The 18,832-nt window shown below is 37.4% G+C and overlaps 1 protein-coding gene and 1 long non-coding RNA gene across 7 annotated transcripts in view; one reads left to right on the top strand and one right to left on the bottom strand.

The window, feature by feature from the left end:
* RAP1GDS1 (Rap1 GTPase-GDP dissociation stimulator 1) overlaps positions 1-18,832 on the top strand; it is an 89,912-nt gene that overhangs the window by 32,165 nt on the left and 38,915 nt on the right. For 3 of the 5 annotated variants that reach the window (XM_015623969.3, XM_015623970.3, XM_015623971.3), the window contains exon 3: positions 14,207-14,329. In XM_015623969.3, the coding sequence (XP_015479455.1) occupies positions 14,207-14,329 (123 nt within the window). Of the gene's footprint in view, positions 1-14,206; positions 14,391-18,832 lie in introns of those variants that run through there. The other 2 variants (XM_015623972.1, XM_015623973.2) reach the window with 2 other exon arrangements.
* On the bottom strand, positions 451-18,797 carry LOC109022608. Of its 2 annotated transcripts, none has more exons than XR_004497009.1 (6): positions 17,954-18,797; positions 11,200-11,302; positions 10,785-10,864; positions 4,563-5,145; positions 2,895-3,065; positions 451-972 (listed from the first exon to the last, which is right to left on the bottom strand). It is a non-coding gene; the product is annotated as an uncharacterized LOC109022608 (long non-coding RNA). The 2 variants fall into 2 exon arrangements; XR_002001637.2 differs by having other exon boundaries at positions 11,121-11,302.

Consider the following 18,832-nt stretch of genomic DNA (forward strand, 5'->3'; position numbering starts at 1 on the left):
TTTGTAATGTATTTCTCCTCACACTCCCGATCACAGATTTCTTAATTCCAGGAGTTTCAATTAGCAGAACTAGGCTGGATATCCAAAGATGGTCCAAGTTGGATATGTAGAATGTAACAAAAATGACATCAGAATGAAACAAGATGTCATTTTCATCAAAACCTTAAGAATGCTTATCCCACTTCCAGTACACAGAAGGGTAAGGTAAATGAAGATGACAGTTTATAAGTTGAAACTGACTTTTCTCAGTTTAATTTTCTTAGTGCTTCAGACTGTGGCAGAAGAAAAATATGTGTGCAATTTCAGGTTGAAAAACTTCTCAGGATAGGTATAAGCAATGATTAATTTATTTTTTTTTTATTTAAAAAAAAGAGTCCTTTGGAAATATCAATACACTCAAGTCTTGGGTTTTTTTCACATGATGGTATTCTACAAATTAAAGCCTTTTGGATTACTTGGTGTAAAATATTTGATGAGGTTGTCCAAAACTGAATATAAGCACCATCCAGTTCAAGTAAAAAATGGATTATAACAGCATCTGCATTTAATAGTAGTCTGGTTTTAATTCTCACTATTTTAGAAGGAGATTATCAGCCAGAAAGTAATGAAATCTTTATGGTTTAGATCAACCATTTTTGGGAAGGTGCTGAATTTAATTATAGGGTTTATCCAATACTTTAATTCAACTTCCAATTGGATTTATTTCCACTGCTTTTTAGCCTACTACTTAAACAATAAGTACTATAAAGAAGATCATATGAAAAGTGACAACTTATTTGTGTAAATAACAGTTTGCTGTTTTGCCTGTGAAGGTCACACAGCTGTGTCAGAGAACAAATCTGGCAGTTGCAAAATAATTTTACTAACGTACAGCAAACTTACTGATCCTTCCTTGCAACCACATGACTCTCTTCTGTCTCAGTCTAGGGCTTTGCTCTTCCTTCCAAAATCTTTTCTCTTCTAGATTTGTAGCTGCCAGATGAGATAAACAGACTATTAGGATTTTCACCTCTCTATTTGGGTTAGTTGTAGAAAATTTATTCTCTCCACAATTTCCCATGCTCTTTCTGTGTAAGTCAGTGATATGAATATAGCCCTGCTGAGCTGCCCTATGATACATATCTCCACATATTTACATTTGCCCAAGATTGAGGGCAACTGAAATAATGCACAGAAAATTGGATGGGTCAGATAGGACAGGTTTTTTAAACAGGCTGCTGGTAATTTAGGAATCTGTGTATGAATGCTGTTTCAAGGGAACTGGATGCTTCCATATCTAAGTTTTGCCAAGTCTCTTCGGACAATGGGCTTTAGTTCTCAAGGTCATCTGATGATTTGGGGAATAGACTTCTGGCTTGAGATAATTTTATGAGAACACCAGTATATTTAAAAGACTTCAGAGATTAAGGTAAATTGCATCTAGTAGATTGATTCAACAAATTGATACTGAATCAGCTTTCTAAATGCTTTCTCAGCACTCATTCATTCAGTTAACATCTTAATACAGACTTGACTGATTGATTTTTAATTATAGTGTATATTATCATATATATGATAGCTAGTTATGAGAGACACACTGTACCTTTATGCCTGTGTATAAATTATTACACAATAATAATGAGAAATCAAATTGTTTATATAAAAGTACACATTAATTGTAATGCCAAAATATTGTAAATAATATTTTGCAAATAGTTATTCTGCTCTCTTTTATTATATTTCCATGTGTATGATTAAATTAATGAAGTATACATTTATATTATAGTTAAGTAAGTCATCATATTAATGTGAAAGAAAAAAAGCCATGCAAGGAAAAGTTCATTTTAAGAGAATTTTATAGGACTGTGATTTTGTTGGGAGTTCATGGTAGCATTATAAATCACAGAAGTTAGTTTTATTCACTGCTTTAAGACTTGAAGATAAAAATACTATTTTATCTTAGATAAAATTTAGTACATTACTAATATGCTAATGCAACCCACTCCCATCTACTGCCAGCCAAAATCAGTAGTTAAACCCAGTGATGCTATAACAAATTGAGATTTTCAGTAAAGGACAGCTTCAGCTTTGCATACTGCATGTACACACGAATCTTTTAGTGACCATTACACTGCTTTTAATTGGTACCTGCATGCAGCATAGGTTTGTGGCTGCTGCAGAATGTTAAATTCCCTAGTCTCTAAGAGTACAGTGAAACTTACAGTTCCATTTATTTTGCATACAATATTTATGTTTTCATTATGTTAAAACATTACTTTCTTCTCATATTTTCTACTGTAGAGAAAGAGATGACAAAGTTGCGATGAATGTCGTAATTTTTAATTTCTTTCTGTGTAATCTGCTGTGTTTTCTTTTGTTTTTCACTCTCCTTCTCAAAAGTTATCTGTTGATAATCCTAGACAGGTGTAATGCCCTGGAACATGATACCTCCTGCCTGACTTAAGGAGCTATTCTGCCATTTGTCACACCAGTCAAATTAAGGTTCATGCACACACACATATGCTATACTACAGAAGGGTGAGTCAAATACTCAGCTGAAGTGAGATAACTGCTGGTAAATATTTGGAAGCCAAATTCAAATTGTTTTAACTACAGTTTGTCTAGGAGAAACTTGCATAGCTCTTCACATCTGAGACCTGGGTCTGAAAATTCTGCACAGATGGCTTCCTTAGGAGAAGGAAATACATGTATTTCCTTGTTTGGAAATACATATATTCCTATTTATGCAGATACTTGAGTTCTTGTCTGTCACCAGCACTTTTGTCTGAAGCCAGTCATATATGGTCTAGCTTGTGGCACTAGAGAAAACTGAGGAGGTTGAGATGAAAGAGGCAACAATGACAGAAGAGTAAGATGTAAACATGCATTAGAAATGCTTTAGAATAATGACATACCTCATTTTGTGTGGCGTTCCTTCAGTATTCCCAGTGAACTAGCATATCTGGGGGCTTCACAGCCATCAAGTTGCAGTAACATTAGTCGAGATTCACAGGTAGTGTAAGAGCTCCTTTCACCTCTGTGGATCTACCTCATTCACATAAGCTGAGATTCTGTCCATCTTGCTTCTGAAAGAAAAACACAAATATTTGATCTCTGACCACCTGCAAGCACTCACCATCTGCTAAACTTCCAATAATTCAGATTTTTAAGGAAAGGCTGGGATACATGATCCATAAGCATTATTAGCAGCTAAAAAACAGAGCCAGCCATGCACTAAATGAATTACTGGCTTACATTCAATCAAGAGGTGAAAGTCTCTTGTATTCCATGTGTTTTCTTTTAACAACTGTACATTAAAGCAAGTTACTCCATTGTGTGCTCCATATAATCTGGATTCATTCTATTGAGACATAGATTGATGTGTTACTGTCTAGAAAGAATTTTGCTGATCTGGAAGCAGACTCTTTACAGTGACATGGAGTGTAGAATGATCATAACAATCAGAAAAGGCACAAATCTCCTCAAAAGTATGAGTAAGACATGTACTGAAGAAAAATAATTTGAAAGATCATATGCTTACATTTCTGGAATGAAGTGAGTGAAGTATAATTGTTTTATTTTGTATCTCACACCCAAATAAAAAGATGGGTATATGCTACTGTCGGATATTGGGAACAATTATACAATTGTCCTGTATAAGGAATTACAAGAGAAAACAATGTTGGCCATTATTTGCACTCAACATATACACATTTATATTTGTTAAGAGCCATTTCATAAATACTATGCTTATCAAAAAAGTGCATTTATCCTAAGATCCCTAAATAAATGTTCACAAGAAAGGGGACTGCCTGAGAGAAAGCAAGCAAGAAGGAAATAGAGGTTTCTTAAACAGCAGACTCTCTGGGACATAATTTTTGCAGTAACAACAAAAAAAAGTTACTGCTAGTCCAGACATGCTGTGTTTCAGATACAAGAAGTTACAGCAGACATAAATAACCCAGTTTTGATAAATGAGAAATCTGAAAAGTCTGCTGAGAATGTTATTTTTGGCTCTGCTGTACTCAGCGTAAGAGGCTGAAAATGCCCACTAATCCCAGCTTTCAGCACCTGGCTCTGAAAATGTCTGACATGTAGCTGAAATGCTAAGGCTGGCACGTGCATTTCAAATATTTTTTTGCATACACTTTTTAGGAGACTTAAGAATATGAGTTTACAGGTTTGTGTGAAAAACTAGTTAAGCAAAATCACAACAATAAAGAAGCTTTCGTGAGAGGGCAAGGCCCCAGTTTTGAAAAGGATTTAGAAACATTGGATATATTTGAAATAGTGCAGTTTACCTTTAAGATGTGGCTGACTAAGATGCCCTATTTTCAACTTGTTGAGCTTTGCTGATACCTTGGTAACTCAAGGAATCATCACATGACACATGAAAATTTTAAATTAATGCTTGAAATCTCAGCATTAATCAATGGCTACTTTAAAGTGACATTTTTCTTCCCATAACGCACAGTTTGGTAGAAGTATTTTGCATTGCCTCAAAATGTGTATGCTGGAGCCATGCTTTGTTTAGAATATACAGGGTGTGTTGTACCAGGGAAAATAACATTGTTATAAATTACCTGAGAAATTTCTAGTAAGCTTTTGCCATCACTTCCTGCTGTTCCAGCCTTCTGGTGTAGGGACCATGGGCTCATCCCTCCTACCTAAAGCTTCCTGTTCAGGTTTTCTCTTGGGAGCCAGCAGTGGGTTTTCTGAAATGTGTTTGTTCCTATTTGATGGCACCCCAGAGGAGGATGTGTTAGCATCTGCAGTGCTTAAGAAAATCTTGGCTATCTGGAGAAAGGGCAGATTCCTCACATTCATTTGTCAGTGGTGAAACTTTTCATTGAATGCCCTAAAACTTTGGTAGGCACCTGCTTTAACAGGCAACTAGTTTCCTCTCTTTAATTATTTTGGTGGATTTCTAGTTCTCACAACCATATGTTTACAAAGAGGTCATATTTCAGTTGGAAATTCATTTTATTCTGTTCTTCATAGCCGTGGTTTCCAATTGTTGTTGAATTTAGTTAGTACTTGTGCTTCCTATATTTGATGTTCCTTTTTCTGATCTTCACTGGCCATAGAAGATGGAACCATTCCTCCACTGGAGCAGAAAAATCATAAAGAATTAAGAATTTTATAATTCTGTAATTCAGGGCTTAACTGAAAAAAAAAAAACAAAACAAAACAACTTGAAATTTTAAAATGTATTATTGTTGCTATTAATACCTTTAATTTGTAAATGAAAGAAAATGAAGATTTACCTATTTTTATCTATTTACCTTTTTTTTGGACACTCTTGATAGTTCTGTGTACGTACTTTTATCTGTTCATTGCAGAGTCAGGTAGGCAGCTGTCTGCTTAACTTGTAACACTAAGTCCCATCTGATTTCAGTGAACCCTTGTACCTCTTTAGTACACAGAGGATTAAGAAACAGCCATTTCATCTTTTGTTTCCACAGTCCTCTCACATTAGCATGAAACTATCTATCCTCCTGCTCCAAACATAGAAAAAGTTAAGTTGTAGAACCTTTTGTCGTAGCAGAGTTACTCTAAGACACAAACAACTGAAATCACTTTTAATTTTCCTGTTGGCTGGACATCTTAAGCTTTCTCCATTCCCTTTCTAGGAATGGAACATGGAGAAAACCCCCACATTTCAGAGCTTGCTCAAGCAAACATACTCTTAAACATCAGCACACTAATCTTTCTCTGTTTTGAAGAAATTGTATGAGCAGAATAAGGGTAAAATGATGCAAGTGTTGTTTCATGCAGATTGTGGCCAACGAACAATGCTTTCCTGATCGTTAATGCTTACACAGTTCAAAGCTTAAAACAATAACTGTCTATAGACCCTATTCAGATCCTCTAGCTTCTGAGCAGTTGTTTTGTGTAAATTTAAAAAGAGCTTTCAGCATCCCTGCAGATTTAGCACACTTTGCAAACATGTAACTGTGACAAAGCAGTGCATAAGCACATCAAGAGAGCTTAGCACAACCAAGGGGGTAGGCAGTGGTACTAATTGGATTAGTGGCCTATTAGAACAACTGATAACTAGTAGAATTAATTCACTGACAAATAGCATTCCCCTGCTTTCTCATTCCTCTTTGATCTTTAGCATCTCCCTTTCTTAGCAGCAGTCTCCCTTCCAGGAGGATTTTTGATCCTCCTTGGGTGTGCCCTCCAGTGATCCCTGCTATACGTCTCCCACCTGTGATTTTGGAAGGAGAAGGAGGCCACCCATGGATATATACTCAAATCCAGCAGGCACAGACCTGCATGTTAGTCCTGACATGTAAATGTCTCAGCCTGAACATTTGAACAAGCAGCAGACATTTATGGTGTTATCCATGAAGAGGAAATATGCAGGTGAAAGCTAGAACATCCTCCTCTAATAAAAAGAAAACTAAGCAGTATCATTGCTGTCTACTGAAATTTATAGTTATTTGCTGAGATTAAAGTATTCTTTAGGTACATGGTGTCTTAAGCCTATGACAAAGATTTTAGGACTTTATTCCTGGTTTGTCTTGGAAACTACAAAAACAGTAAGAGGAGCACTAAGGCATCATAATACCTTGTAGGACTTGCTTTCTTTACATATTGAAGACATGAACTGTTTAGCTACTACTAAACCTTGATTCAGCTTCTTTGGAATTCAGTGGAGCAGGCATAATACATTTAATGTCTTTTCAAACCAAGGGAGGGAGAGGGAGTAGAAATGAAAAAGGAAGAAATGAAACTAAATGGATGAGTAACAAGGAATACAGTGGAACATAAAATTTTTATTTTAGAGGAAGAAGAGAAATGATAGAAGGGAGAAACAGATATAAAGAAAATTTTTTAAAAAAAAAAAAATAAACAAAACATGCTAAATGTACGTGCTGAGTGGCTGGTAGGAAGCAGTCAAACCAAAACCCCACATCTCAGACCAGCAAGAAGTTCTAGCCTGCTTCTGACACAGATAATCTATTGTAACAGAGACAGGGGTTCAAATTTAATTGGGCCAGCTCAGCCAATCAAGCCATTAAGCTTACCTGCAAAGATTTCTAGTCAAATGCCCTGCTAAAAGTTTGGGATCCTGATGAATATTTTTTAAGAGGGAGTTTTGGCTCAGATAATGTGTTATAAAGTGTTCTTCCTTTTTGCTGAAGAAGGATGGTCTTTTTTTCATCTTAGCTCTTGGGCTGTTGCCTTGTCATGATATTGTACACACATAATCCAGAAATGTTTCCTCATTAAGAGCTATATATAATATATTTTTACAGTATAACTTTACTAAATCAAGGTGACTGCTTTTTATTGGACTGTCTCCCAGTAAACTGGCTTACCCTAATGATACTGCATGGTAATCACTGCTGCTTAGTGGGATTATACTTTACATAAATTCCCCTTAATAGTGATGTATTTAGTTAGTGCCAGATAGTTAAATGTTTATCCAAGTGTTAAATTCCAAGTGCTATTCATTGAATACACAATGTGCCAAATAAAGATTAACTATTATATTTTTTTCCTTTGCAGAAGGCATCATTGAATAGCAGTTCCAGATAATGGAATTGACACATCATATTTTTTTTTTAGATTGCCTCTGTATTGCATTTTCAAAAGCCAGGGCTTTTCTTTTTGCTTCTGTATTGCATTTCAGAAATGCAGAGGAAAACGCCTACCCTTTACCAAAAAAATTATATTTAGAGATCATGTAATTCACAATTTCAGGTCTGCAGTTTCATTCTTAGCTCTTCCCCAGTCCCTTATAACTTAAAAATGTGATCTCATTTAGATTAGGTTTTCTTTAAGCTACTCTGATAGCACGGCTCACTAAAAATACCAGCAGATGAAAAATTCCTTTGTGTGTAGACATACTCTTTCAATAAGCGAAGGGTGGAATTTCACAGCAGGCATTTCAGCTCACTTAAGAGCACTCTTAAGAAGTTGCTTAAAAGGAACATGAAACATTCCCTGCATATAAAATGATCAGCTTTCAAATTTAATTTGATGTTAATAAAATAAATCAAATTTGGGGAAGGGATTTTACTCCATAGGACTAGCATTTGTTATATATTTTGACGAACTAAAGCATGAGAATACCCTTTTACCCTGAGACCTTTACTAAGTTCAGTCAGTACAAGTAAGAGAGGAGGCAGGGGGAAATGTCCACGGAGGCTGAATACAAAACACGAAGATACGAGTGTGTGACATTCCTACTAAGATGCCAGACAACAAACTTGGCAGCTGAGGCACTGACATCAAACTCTTTCAGCAACCTTGCTACTGAAGTGGTTACATCCTGGAGAGGGTGAGTCAGAAAGGGGGAACAGCTCGGATAAATCCATTAGCTATGTGCCAGGGCTCGATACTGAAACCAGTTCAGAAACTCAGGGGTGCCAAGCTGCCTAACTTTAATATTCTGCCTTGTGCTGTGACCTATTCAGGGAAGTGCATTTTTCTTTATTGAAGACAAAGATATCATGTATTTTTTACTTCATTAGTACTGCAACAGGCTCTTCAATTGGTAGAATCTCATCCTGAAATTCACTTTTTTGCTTTGTATGTGGCTTTTGGTGAATTTAATCATCGGGACTCATGCAGCTAGTTGATTGATAAATCTGTCTCTCCATCTGTCCTTCCTTCCTTGTTAGAGCTGAGACTTTAATTACAAACATCTGTGTACTGTCTCTTTCTTCGTTAAAAATAGGAGTTGAAGTTGCCCTGTAGCTGCTGACAGAGACAAAACAGAGCAAACACCATGATAGAAGCGTTAGTACAGCTAAGGGAGAATCCTCCATCCTTGCCTGATAGGTGTCTAATTTCAAGAATAAGTGTACAGGCAGATTTTGGGGATTTCCCCACATCAGGAGGGTCATGCCAAAAAGAAATCAAATGTCTACAGTTATTTTTATACATAAATTATTATTATTAAAGGACATATTTTCCCCTGTTAAAATAACTCTTGATAATTGGAACAGACTCTTTGGTTAAGGTTTGTTAAGCAAAACCTCCTTTTCAGTGGTGCATTCTTTGTTTCATGAGAGCATATAATTTGTTTTTCTGAGGTTCTTTACAACTCACTTTTTGTGTTTTTGCAGCCAGACTAAAATCTTCACTTTGTGGTTTGAAAAATACAATGGGAGGCTGTGGAGAGAGGGACAATATTTCTTGAAGGAGGCTGTATATGGAGAGAGCATCAGTAATTACACTTGGTCGTATGAACCTTCTTACTGTGGTGGTTAAGAGCATGTGCCAGTTCAAAAGATACCCCTTGTTCCCTTCTTTCTCTTCCCTTCTGCCTTCTGAAAGAGCAGATGGAAGGTTCCTTTCATGATATATGTGGTTCATCATTATTTATTCATGTGTTCATCTTTCTCTTTCTGATGAGAGTACATGTAGGAGGAACATTATCAAGCCAAGGTAAATTTCTGCAGTAGTTCCAGTAGGTTTATAAAAAATCTTTGCAGCTAGAAAGACATGTATTTTTCAGAATACATGGCAAACACAGTTTGCTTAATAAAGAGGACCCTCACAAAGCTGTATATTTATAATTCTGTGGTGTGAAACTCCACATGGGAATTATTGCAGTGCTAGCCACCATGACTGTAGGGTTACTAATAATAGTGTAACTTCAACTCATGGTTCAAAGGAGATAAGGACTGGTGAGTCTACAGCTTTCTTCTGCTAGCAAGGCACTGCTGAGAGATATGCCTTGTCTTTCCCTTCCCTCTTTCTGCCTTTTGTTTCACTTCAAGGTGTACAAAATAATATAGAGAGGAGAAAAGAGTGAATAAAGGGAAGTGGAATTCAGAGGAAAGAGAGCTGACAGGGAAGAGAGTTTAGAATTTTAATTTGAAACACATCAGATTTTTTCCTATGATTTCTGCTACTTAATTAACCAGTCTGATAGCCACGGTGCTCAGCTCTTCAGCTCTGATCTGTGGCATTAAAGATTTTCCTGCCCACACCCTTAACTATTCTGACTTCAGGCAGTGCAGAAACCACAAAAAGCAAGCATATTGACATTTTAATCACTCAGCTGTGACATTAATAAGATTTTGACACTACGTGATCTGACATACCCTTTGTCTTGATATCGAGAGTTACAAGGAGGCATCTAAAGCAGCAGGCTTAACCTTAGAGGGTTTTTTCCCTCCAATTGTGCTGTATTAGACTGTACAAAAGTGCTGCTTTTATTGCAGCATTATTACAGTCCTACAGTTTCTTTGCTTTAAGATGGGACAGCTCTAGTGGTGGGCTGATGTAAGCAGACTGAAAATCAGCCTTTGAAAGAAAGCATTTGAAACACAGATCACCACAGAGAGCAAAGTGATTATGAGATATGGTACCCTAATGTCAGGATGTCTACATTGCTAGGTTCCTTTCAGACCCAAATGTAATGGATTTTAAAGGGCTGCAGTTCTGCTGAAGGAATGTTGCCTGTAGTTTCCCTTTTGGCCAGTATAGAAAGCAGAGGAGGAGAATATGTGGTAGAGATTTGCTTAGGTCTTTCTTGCTCCTGGAGAAATTTTTTGAGTATACATGCTCCAGCTACAATTGAAATAGCAATTTAAAAATGACAACTGAAATAAGTTTCCAAAATAATTTACCCTGATAATTTACTAGGAAGTCCAGAATGAAACTAGCATGCAGAATATTGATATCTATAATGAAGACTACCTCTTTAGTGCATACAGACAGAGAGACAGGAAGCCAGGCAGGCTTTCTCCAGCCTCTGAAGAGAATAAATAAAGGCAAGAGTTGAGGGTTGCCTATGCTAAAGCCACTAGCAGTTTCTAATTCTCAGCAAACCCTACCTTATTTCTCCTAGAGCCAGGCAGTGGTGAGGGTACCAGCCCTTTGACAGCACTGGTGTGTGGTCTTCCAGTCTCAGGTTCTGCAGAATCAAAAACAGCTGATTGTGTGAAAATACTACTATGTAAACATAACAATCTATTGTCAACTCCAAAGAATAACACCACACACACTTCCCTTCATTTCTGTTCCTATGTCCCTGTATGTTTTATGTATTTGTACAGGACGTGTGTTTATGTGAAGCTGAGCAAAAGGAGAGTCACACACAGGGCTGTTCACTCATGTTTTGTAAGTAAAGCAATTGTCCCATTTGGGCAATATAAGAAATGTTTATATACCTGCAGCTGTGCTGAAATCATCTTCAAGATTAGCAGCTTGGTATTCTCTTCTACAGACATGCATTTTAACACTTAGTACCTGAACTGAGTGTACAGTTGACTCTGCAGACAAGTAAAGTGTGCTTGAAGATCTTTGGACTTTGCAGGGCAGCCCAGTACATCATTTGCCTGTTGTCTTCCTCCTTTAAAAGAATATAAAAAATACTGAGCAAAAATGCCATATTTAACAAGGCATTTAGGTTTATAAATAAGACATCTTGTTCCAATTAAAATACCCTTCCTTGTTTAAGCATTTCAAAACTCCAGAAAGATTGGTTTCCTATAACAAAAATGTCTGCTAATTACATCTGACTTACAAAATTAATTTGTATATTACAGCACATTCTTTTTTTTTTCCTTCTTTATTAGAACTTTAATATGATGAAACTAGAAAAAATGGAATTTTTTTTGCAGATAAAAAGCAGAGTAATGTGCATGAGGATGGAAGAGTAATTTTCCTGGCACATTCTTTTAGGATGCCTTATATGGAGGACCTACTATAAACTACTTGCAAAGATTTTGTGTCATACTCTCCTCTTTCTATTTTGAAACTGAATTAATTTGTGTATTACACCAGGTTTAAGTTGTATGTGTTCTGCAGAGGAATAGCAGTGCTTACTTAGACTTGGAGTAGACAAGCTGAAGCACCCTTTGGCATTTTTTACACCTAAGGCAATTCCTGTCAAAAATGTCTCAGAGAGCACTGTGGGCCGATAGTAGTAATTCTTCTGCCTGATGCCAGAGTAATGTGCTTTTCCTCAAAATAATGATAACTCAGCAGTCACCCAGGGTAGAGTAGAGGTAGGGGTGTCCTGCACTCACTGCTGGTCAAATTAATCTGTCTTCCCTCTTTTATGACAAGCAAAAGTTTGACATTGATACGCAACTGACTAACAAGAAACGTTAGGATTTTGGTTTGAAGGGATGGGTATATGCTGGTGTGCTTCCTCTACTGCTTCAGAGTAAGAACAAATCACTGGTCAGTTTTCATCTGTGTGATCCCAGGTAGCTGATTTCCCAGTTTCTGAGAGGTCTGTTAGGGCTGTGCTTTTATTGGTGCTCATTTGCTTTTCTTAATAAATCACGGTGTATCTGCTGCACACAACTTGCCTGGAGAAGCATTTAATTTTATTTTCCCACTTCTTGAAGGATATATTTAGTTCTACTTATGTAATTTATGCTTTGCACAGTAACGAGTCCATCAAACTGCAGACCAAAAAAATACAACTGGATACTGTATATCTCAGCAGCATGACAGGAGAAAATGCATTAATGTCTCCTGCCTATTAATACAGGTTCACACATACCCATATTTTGCATTTTGAATTCTGTACTTTGAGTTTTGAACTTAAGGGAGAGAGAAGATCTTCCTTAATACACATCTAGGATGTTTGGACTAGTCTTTAGTCCTGACATGATTTTGTCTAAATTCAGACTTTCATTATGTGTGTCTATATCCACTGGAAAACATTACTACTAACTATATGTGATATGTCAGAGTTTATAAAATCTTTCAAAGCCATAAGCTCCTTTACACTGTATATTTTGAGAGGTTTTGTCAGTGTATTTCAAAAATTGCAGTTAACTAGATTGCAGGTTATTAATAATTAGCACTTATATTATGCATGAGATGTTGAGATTACTCTTTACTGATGCCTAATCTGTTGGCAGTCAGATGTCATCACTGACATATTCTAGCTGAGCGGTCCTGCCCAAACACCAACATCCCAAATTGGAATTATATACAGAAATGGGAGGAATAACTCAGATCCAGACTTGAAGTTCTCTGTTTTTAGCCTGTGTTCTGTCATGTAGACACAACCAGCTCCCAGACAGTGAAGCATGTACATACAGTCTGTGAGCCACAAAACCCATGGGGTCACCTCTGCCAGGTTTGTGCTGGATTCTGTTCAGGGGCAGCTTAAGTGGATCTCTCCTACTCTCAGAGGCAGCAGAGTGGTCCTGGGGCTGCCACAAATTCAATTGCAGCCCTGAGGGTGGGGAAAGGAAGGAGAAGGAGAAGAGAGGATGGTATGTTATTATCAATTTACGGGTGAAGCACAGCCAAAGTGTGGTTGCAAACTGCATTCAGATGGATTTGTTTTGCTTTGCAGAAGTCATCAATTGGAGCATCTCACAGTAAACTCTGAAGAATGCAAATAACTTCCCTTACAAATGGCTTAAGAAGTCATGCTGCTTTCTGAAATGATAGCTGCCATCTAGTTGTACTGTGTGTCACACTAATATTCATCTCAAATACTCCATTTTTGAAAGCATTAGCAAAATACATCATAGCATGTAGTACCTTGTCTTTGATGGCAGTCGAATCAATGTTGGTTTTCAGTTTGCTACAGAGCATTGCTGTTGGCCAGCAATGTTAGGTGGGGCTCTGTTAGGGAGCAGCTGCACAATTCCTCTTACTATATACAGAAAGGGGAAAGCTTTTGTTAAAAATCTTTGATATCTACTCCAGGAAACAGTGTTTTTTCCTTTCTACTGAGTCTATACTGGACTTATTCAGTAACTGAGTAACATAGCAGATATTTAATTGAGTTTAAGAGGAGTTTACAACCACAGGATCATCTTAACTCTCCCTCTTCTCCAGTTTCTGATTCCTACACTGCATTAAGCTGTACCCTAAACCATAAGAACTTTCCCCATGATTCTCTGAACATTTCTAATAATTCATCTCTTCAAAGTGTCATTCCTTGACTTTCACATAATATCTTTATCTGCTGCATATCACTTTATGACCTTTAGTCTTACAGTCTCTCCAGTATTCTCCCCATGTAAGCATGAGTATGTATCTGTATATATTTATATAACAGTCACCTTATAAAGGTCAATTGATTAGAAATGACAAACCATTAAGTTCTATGAGTACATCAGATAAAATAAGTATGGTTACTGAACTAACAGTTGGCTTCTTATATGGGAAATAATGACTATCATAATTACTTTTGAGGAGACTTCCCTTCTGCTTTGCTTTCTGTTCTTCCCCAAAGCAATTTGATGCACAAGTCATTTTTGTGTGTTGTGTTTTTCAGATATGGAGACAAGTGAAAAAATCCAGAAAAGTGGAGTTCTTCAGGTGTTTGCAAGTCTGTTGACGCCACAATCGTCCTGCACAGCAAAAGTAGCTAACATCATAGCAGAAGTAGCCAGAAATGGTGAGGTTTTCTACAAGAACTTTTCTGCTGGAACATCTTCAGTTTTTCACCTCACTTGTCAGTATGTTTTACTTCATTTATGTTTTCATTTTATAGATTAGACACCTTTCATGTCCCTCCCTTTCACTCTTTTTGTTTCATCTAATTTTTTTCTCTACTTTTTAATACAGTCAGAACAGCAGTTGGCTGCTGGAATTGGGAATTTCTTTTACTCTTATTTTCATTCTGTTTAGTTTTTAAGACAGTAATGTAATTTACTGGGCAGAAATAGCCCACCACTGATGAAATAGATTTCTATATGAAAAGCATGTAGAAAAAGAGACATGCACAATGTGTGCAGCCAGTTATGCACAGGGCCCATGGTTACAGCAGTAGCATCTGTACAGATGGTTAAGGGATCATTTCTTTGGTCTGAGATTTGTCCTAAGGTTATAACCATTATGAGTCCTTTGATACCATACTAAAACCTGTTAGTCCTACCTAAAGAGCTGTATATGTGTTAGAGTAAGAGCCCAAAGCACCAAATAAGAATCAGGTCCATTTTATATATATTACTGTAGGTATACCTACAGTATATAACACCACAGGTAATCAAAAAACTATTTAAATTTTTCATCAGATGGGATTATCTTAATGCTTACCCAATACCTGTATAGCTTGAGCCCAGAAGAATGGCTTCATACCTGCAAGCAGATGCTGTGGGCAGACCCTATGATGAGGGTAGAGAACATTTGTGGCTGATTTTTCTGTCCTGGACTTGCTGCTGTCACAGCTGTAGAAGCACAGGTTCCATTTTGGACCTTCCTTGCCCAAAGGCCAGACAGAGAAAAGTAGAATGTTTCTTAACTGCTGTCCTGGCAGCCTTATCCCTCTCCCTTTGTAAACTCTTATGCTGATGCCTCCTGAGGGAAAGGGCTACATTCTTGCTGACTTCTTTCACATTCCATTTCCACCTTTTCTGAGGAATCACAAACTACAGCTTCTTACTGATACCCCCATGTTGACCTCCACATAATTTACTGGTTTTAAGACTGAGCTATATATGTTTATTCAGAAACAACACTAATGAGAAAAGAAAAGAGATATGTTTCGTTTTTAAGTGTTAAAATTATTTAGATAAACAGCCAATAAAAGATGTGTACATAGAAATTTAAATTTAGAAACTTTTCAGAATTATAGAGATTTAGGCAAATATATCATGTTTTGTTTTCTGTACTTAATGAATTAATAATAAGTATTTTTAGAACAACACTGTGCACCATGTGTCCTCACAGTTGGTCCTTTTAGCTCCTACCCAAGAAGGGAAAAGTTAAGAATAAAATCAATGTTCGCAATAGCTAAATTGATTACTGTATTGTTTCCTCAAAGATTTCCTTACAAAGCATTTTAGCCAGTATCTGAAATCACACATGAAATGTCTGAATAATTTTTAATGTGTCCTTTTTCCTGACAGCTTTTAAACTGATGCTTTATGTTCACTCTCAGAAAAGCTGTCATTTTACCTGGTTCATCATACAAAATAGCTTTTGTCTTTTCCTCTAGAGTCATTAGCAAGTGCAACTGGGACCTCTGTTAGCCAAGGTTAAAATGAAGGTATTCAGAAAGTATTTAAGGTCACAGTGCTTTCAAAGCTGAGATAATCTGGGTGTTTCTCATTAGATTCTAATTCTGTTAAAATCGTTGTTTAAGCATGATAGCAGGGAATATCTCATTTGAATTCTGTTGTTTTCTTTGTTTTATGGCATAAAAATACAAGAGTTTAATGTTTACATTGTACATCTTTTCAACAAATTTTAGGGAACATTGAGAAATTTGTGTTATTAACATTCAGTGGATAGTAAGGATTGAACCCATTCCCTGAGTGGACATGCCATGCAGTGCTGCCAGAACTGGGAGCAGATACTGTGATTTTAGGTGCTACTGATACAAGAGCATCTTTTCCTTTCTCACTTCTCATTTTCCTCTTACATTCCCCTCATCTGATCATATGCACACACGCATCTGATCACATCAAATCTCTACTTGCCTTGGTGGCTTGGCCATGTTTCATCTTTTCACCTCTTCATGCTCCGCTGTTTCACCTCTTCTGCTCACGTGACTCTTCCTCCTCCCAGCTTGAGCTCATATTTGTTTCCCCTATTTTAAACTCCCTTTAGTCACTCATGTTTCTCCAACTACAGCCATTTGCCTTTCAACTGTGAGCATTATGAAGGCTCAGATGGAGCCTTGTTACATGGAGTTTCTCCCTCCACTGTGGACCTTTTAAACTCTTTTCCAAGATTTTTAGTCTTGTCTTCTTTGCCAAGTGCAGGAGTGAGGGAACATCATCTTCACAGTCCATAATACTACAACACAATTGCATTTCATGTTCAAAATCTTGTCCTTCTTTTGGTTCATGTTACTCTGTCCTCAGGGGTTCTCTTCCTAACTTCTTAAGCAATTCTTTGCTATTTCCTTCAAGGGATCTGCTTCATTCCTCTCCCAGGAAGGAAACCTTTTCCCAGGTGGAAACCTTTTAAGGACTCTGTTCTCAATTACTTTCTCATTCTTCTATTACTTCTGTGTAGTATCAGCTGCAGAAGCTGTTGCAGTTACAACATCTTAGTTCCTGTTTCATAGATCTGTTTTGATACATATGGCACCACTTCTTTTACTTCTTGCTCTTACATGACCTGGATAAATACAAGTTTGCTCAGTGTATTGACCAGTGATTTTGTTGCTTAAAAAGCTTACGCTTGTTCCAAGTGGAGGGAGGGTGGAAGGAAGGGTTTCTGACTCCTTTTCACCACATGAGAAAGAACCTAAACAAACAGCAGAACAGACTAAGACCTCTCAGTCTGTTCGGAGAGAATAAGTTTCATTTCCTGATACAGACTAGGAGAAAAGAAAACTACCTGACTTTGATGATGTAAAGACTATGGTAAGTTAATGGGTATAAAGGAAAGTGCTGAATGGACAGCTGAGGAACAGGGAAGAGTTTTTACAAGCAATTGAGAGGAAGATGCTGAGGGGACAGGGAAGACAGAGAAAGAAACTAAATACATCTAATAAAGAAACACTGCAATGAAGTCAAAATTGGGCAGTAAAGAAATATACTGAATGTTACAAGGACATGGAAAGATCACTTTTCAAGATCAGATGTATCTGATATTTGTTTTGTTCACCATCTATCACACTATAGCATCTAGCCACAGTTCTAAAATGTTACAGTACCTTAGGAAGGTGGGTTAATCGTGCTCACAACTATCTTCTCTTGGAACTGTACAAGTGTATAGATATTGCTGATTCTTAATCTGTGTGTTGATGTATCAGGGTTATATCATCACATGAGAATTGCTTACCTCTGACAATTCTTTAGCTAAAATAACACTGCTGGATTAAATACAAAAGAGAATAGCTTTTGTAGCTACCAAAACATCAAAGAACATTGTAATAGGTGCAACAAAAGGAGTATTTGAGAAGCTGTATCCATACTTCAAGCATCGTGTGAAATCTTGGAGTTATTGGCATGAGGAGTTCTGTTGATCCAGAATCAGGAAAATTTTCTTATCTGTTCTTAGGGGGATTGTAGACTCTGGTTCATTCTGCATCATAAATGAGTAAGTAACACAAAGTTAAACTTACTCTGAAAGATCCAGTATTGTTTAGGGTCAGGAAGAGACAAAACTTGCCCCTCTACTCAGCCCTGGGGAGGCAGCATCCTGATTACTGTATCCCATTCTGGCTCGTCTGTACAAGAGAGGTGGAGCTCCTGGAGCAGGTCCAGCAGAGGCCACAAAGGTGAGAGGGAGCTGCAGCATCTGTAACAAGGAAAGGCTGAGGGAGCTGGGCCTGTTCAGCCTTGGGAAGAGACAACAGTGAGAGGACCTTACCAATGTATGAGGAAGAACTTCTTTATTGTGTGGGTGACAGAACACTGCAGCAGATTACCCAGAGGAGTTGTGGAGTCTCTTTCACTGCAGATATCCAAGAACCATCTGGATGCAATCCTATGCCCTGTGCTCTAGGATGACCCTGCTTAAGCAGGAAGGTTGGGCCAGATGAGCCATTGTAGTCTCTTTCAATCTTACCCACTCTATGGTTCTGTGATAAACTGCAGTTCAGAACAAATCAAAAACATACTGACCATTTCCCTTACAATACTACATCTCTAAAGGGTGCTCTGTGGTAAACTGTGAAATAACACCGGTGTTACCAGGTGGTTCCTCCTATAAATCACCTTTTTAAAATATGCAGCACAGTGCCTGCTAGGTGTATCTCCTTCTGAAGGACAGCCCTTTATGTCTCTGACACCAGGATAGTTCTATATGACTTGCATAGATATAAAATAATTCTTTGGTTCTCTGTGGTGTTGCAGGAAGGAAGGTCAGAGAGCTTAGCAGTGGATGGGTCCTCTACCTTTCCTCCCATGGTGGGCATCCTTTAGATTCTGGAAAGCTACAGGTCTTTGGGCTCACATAAATATTTGTATTTCTCATTCTCTTTTTCTGTTCTTTTCTTCAC

This window comes from Parus major, chromosome 4, assembly GCF_001522545.3.
Source record: "Parus major isolate Abel chromosome 4, Parus_major1.1, whole genome shotgun sequence".
NCBI classification, from domain to species: Eukaryota; Metazoa; Chordata; class Aves; order Passeriformes; family Paridae; genus Parus; species Parus major.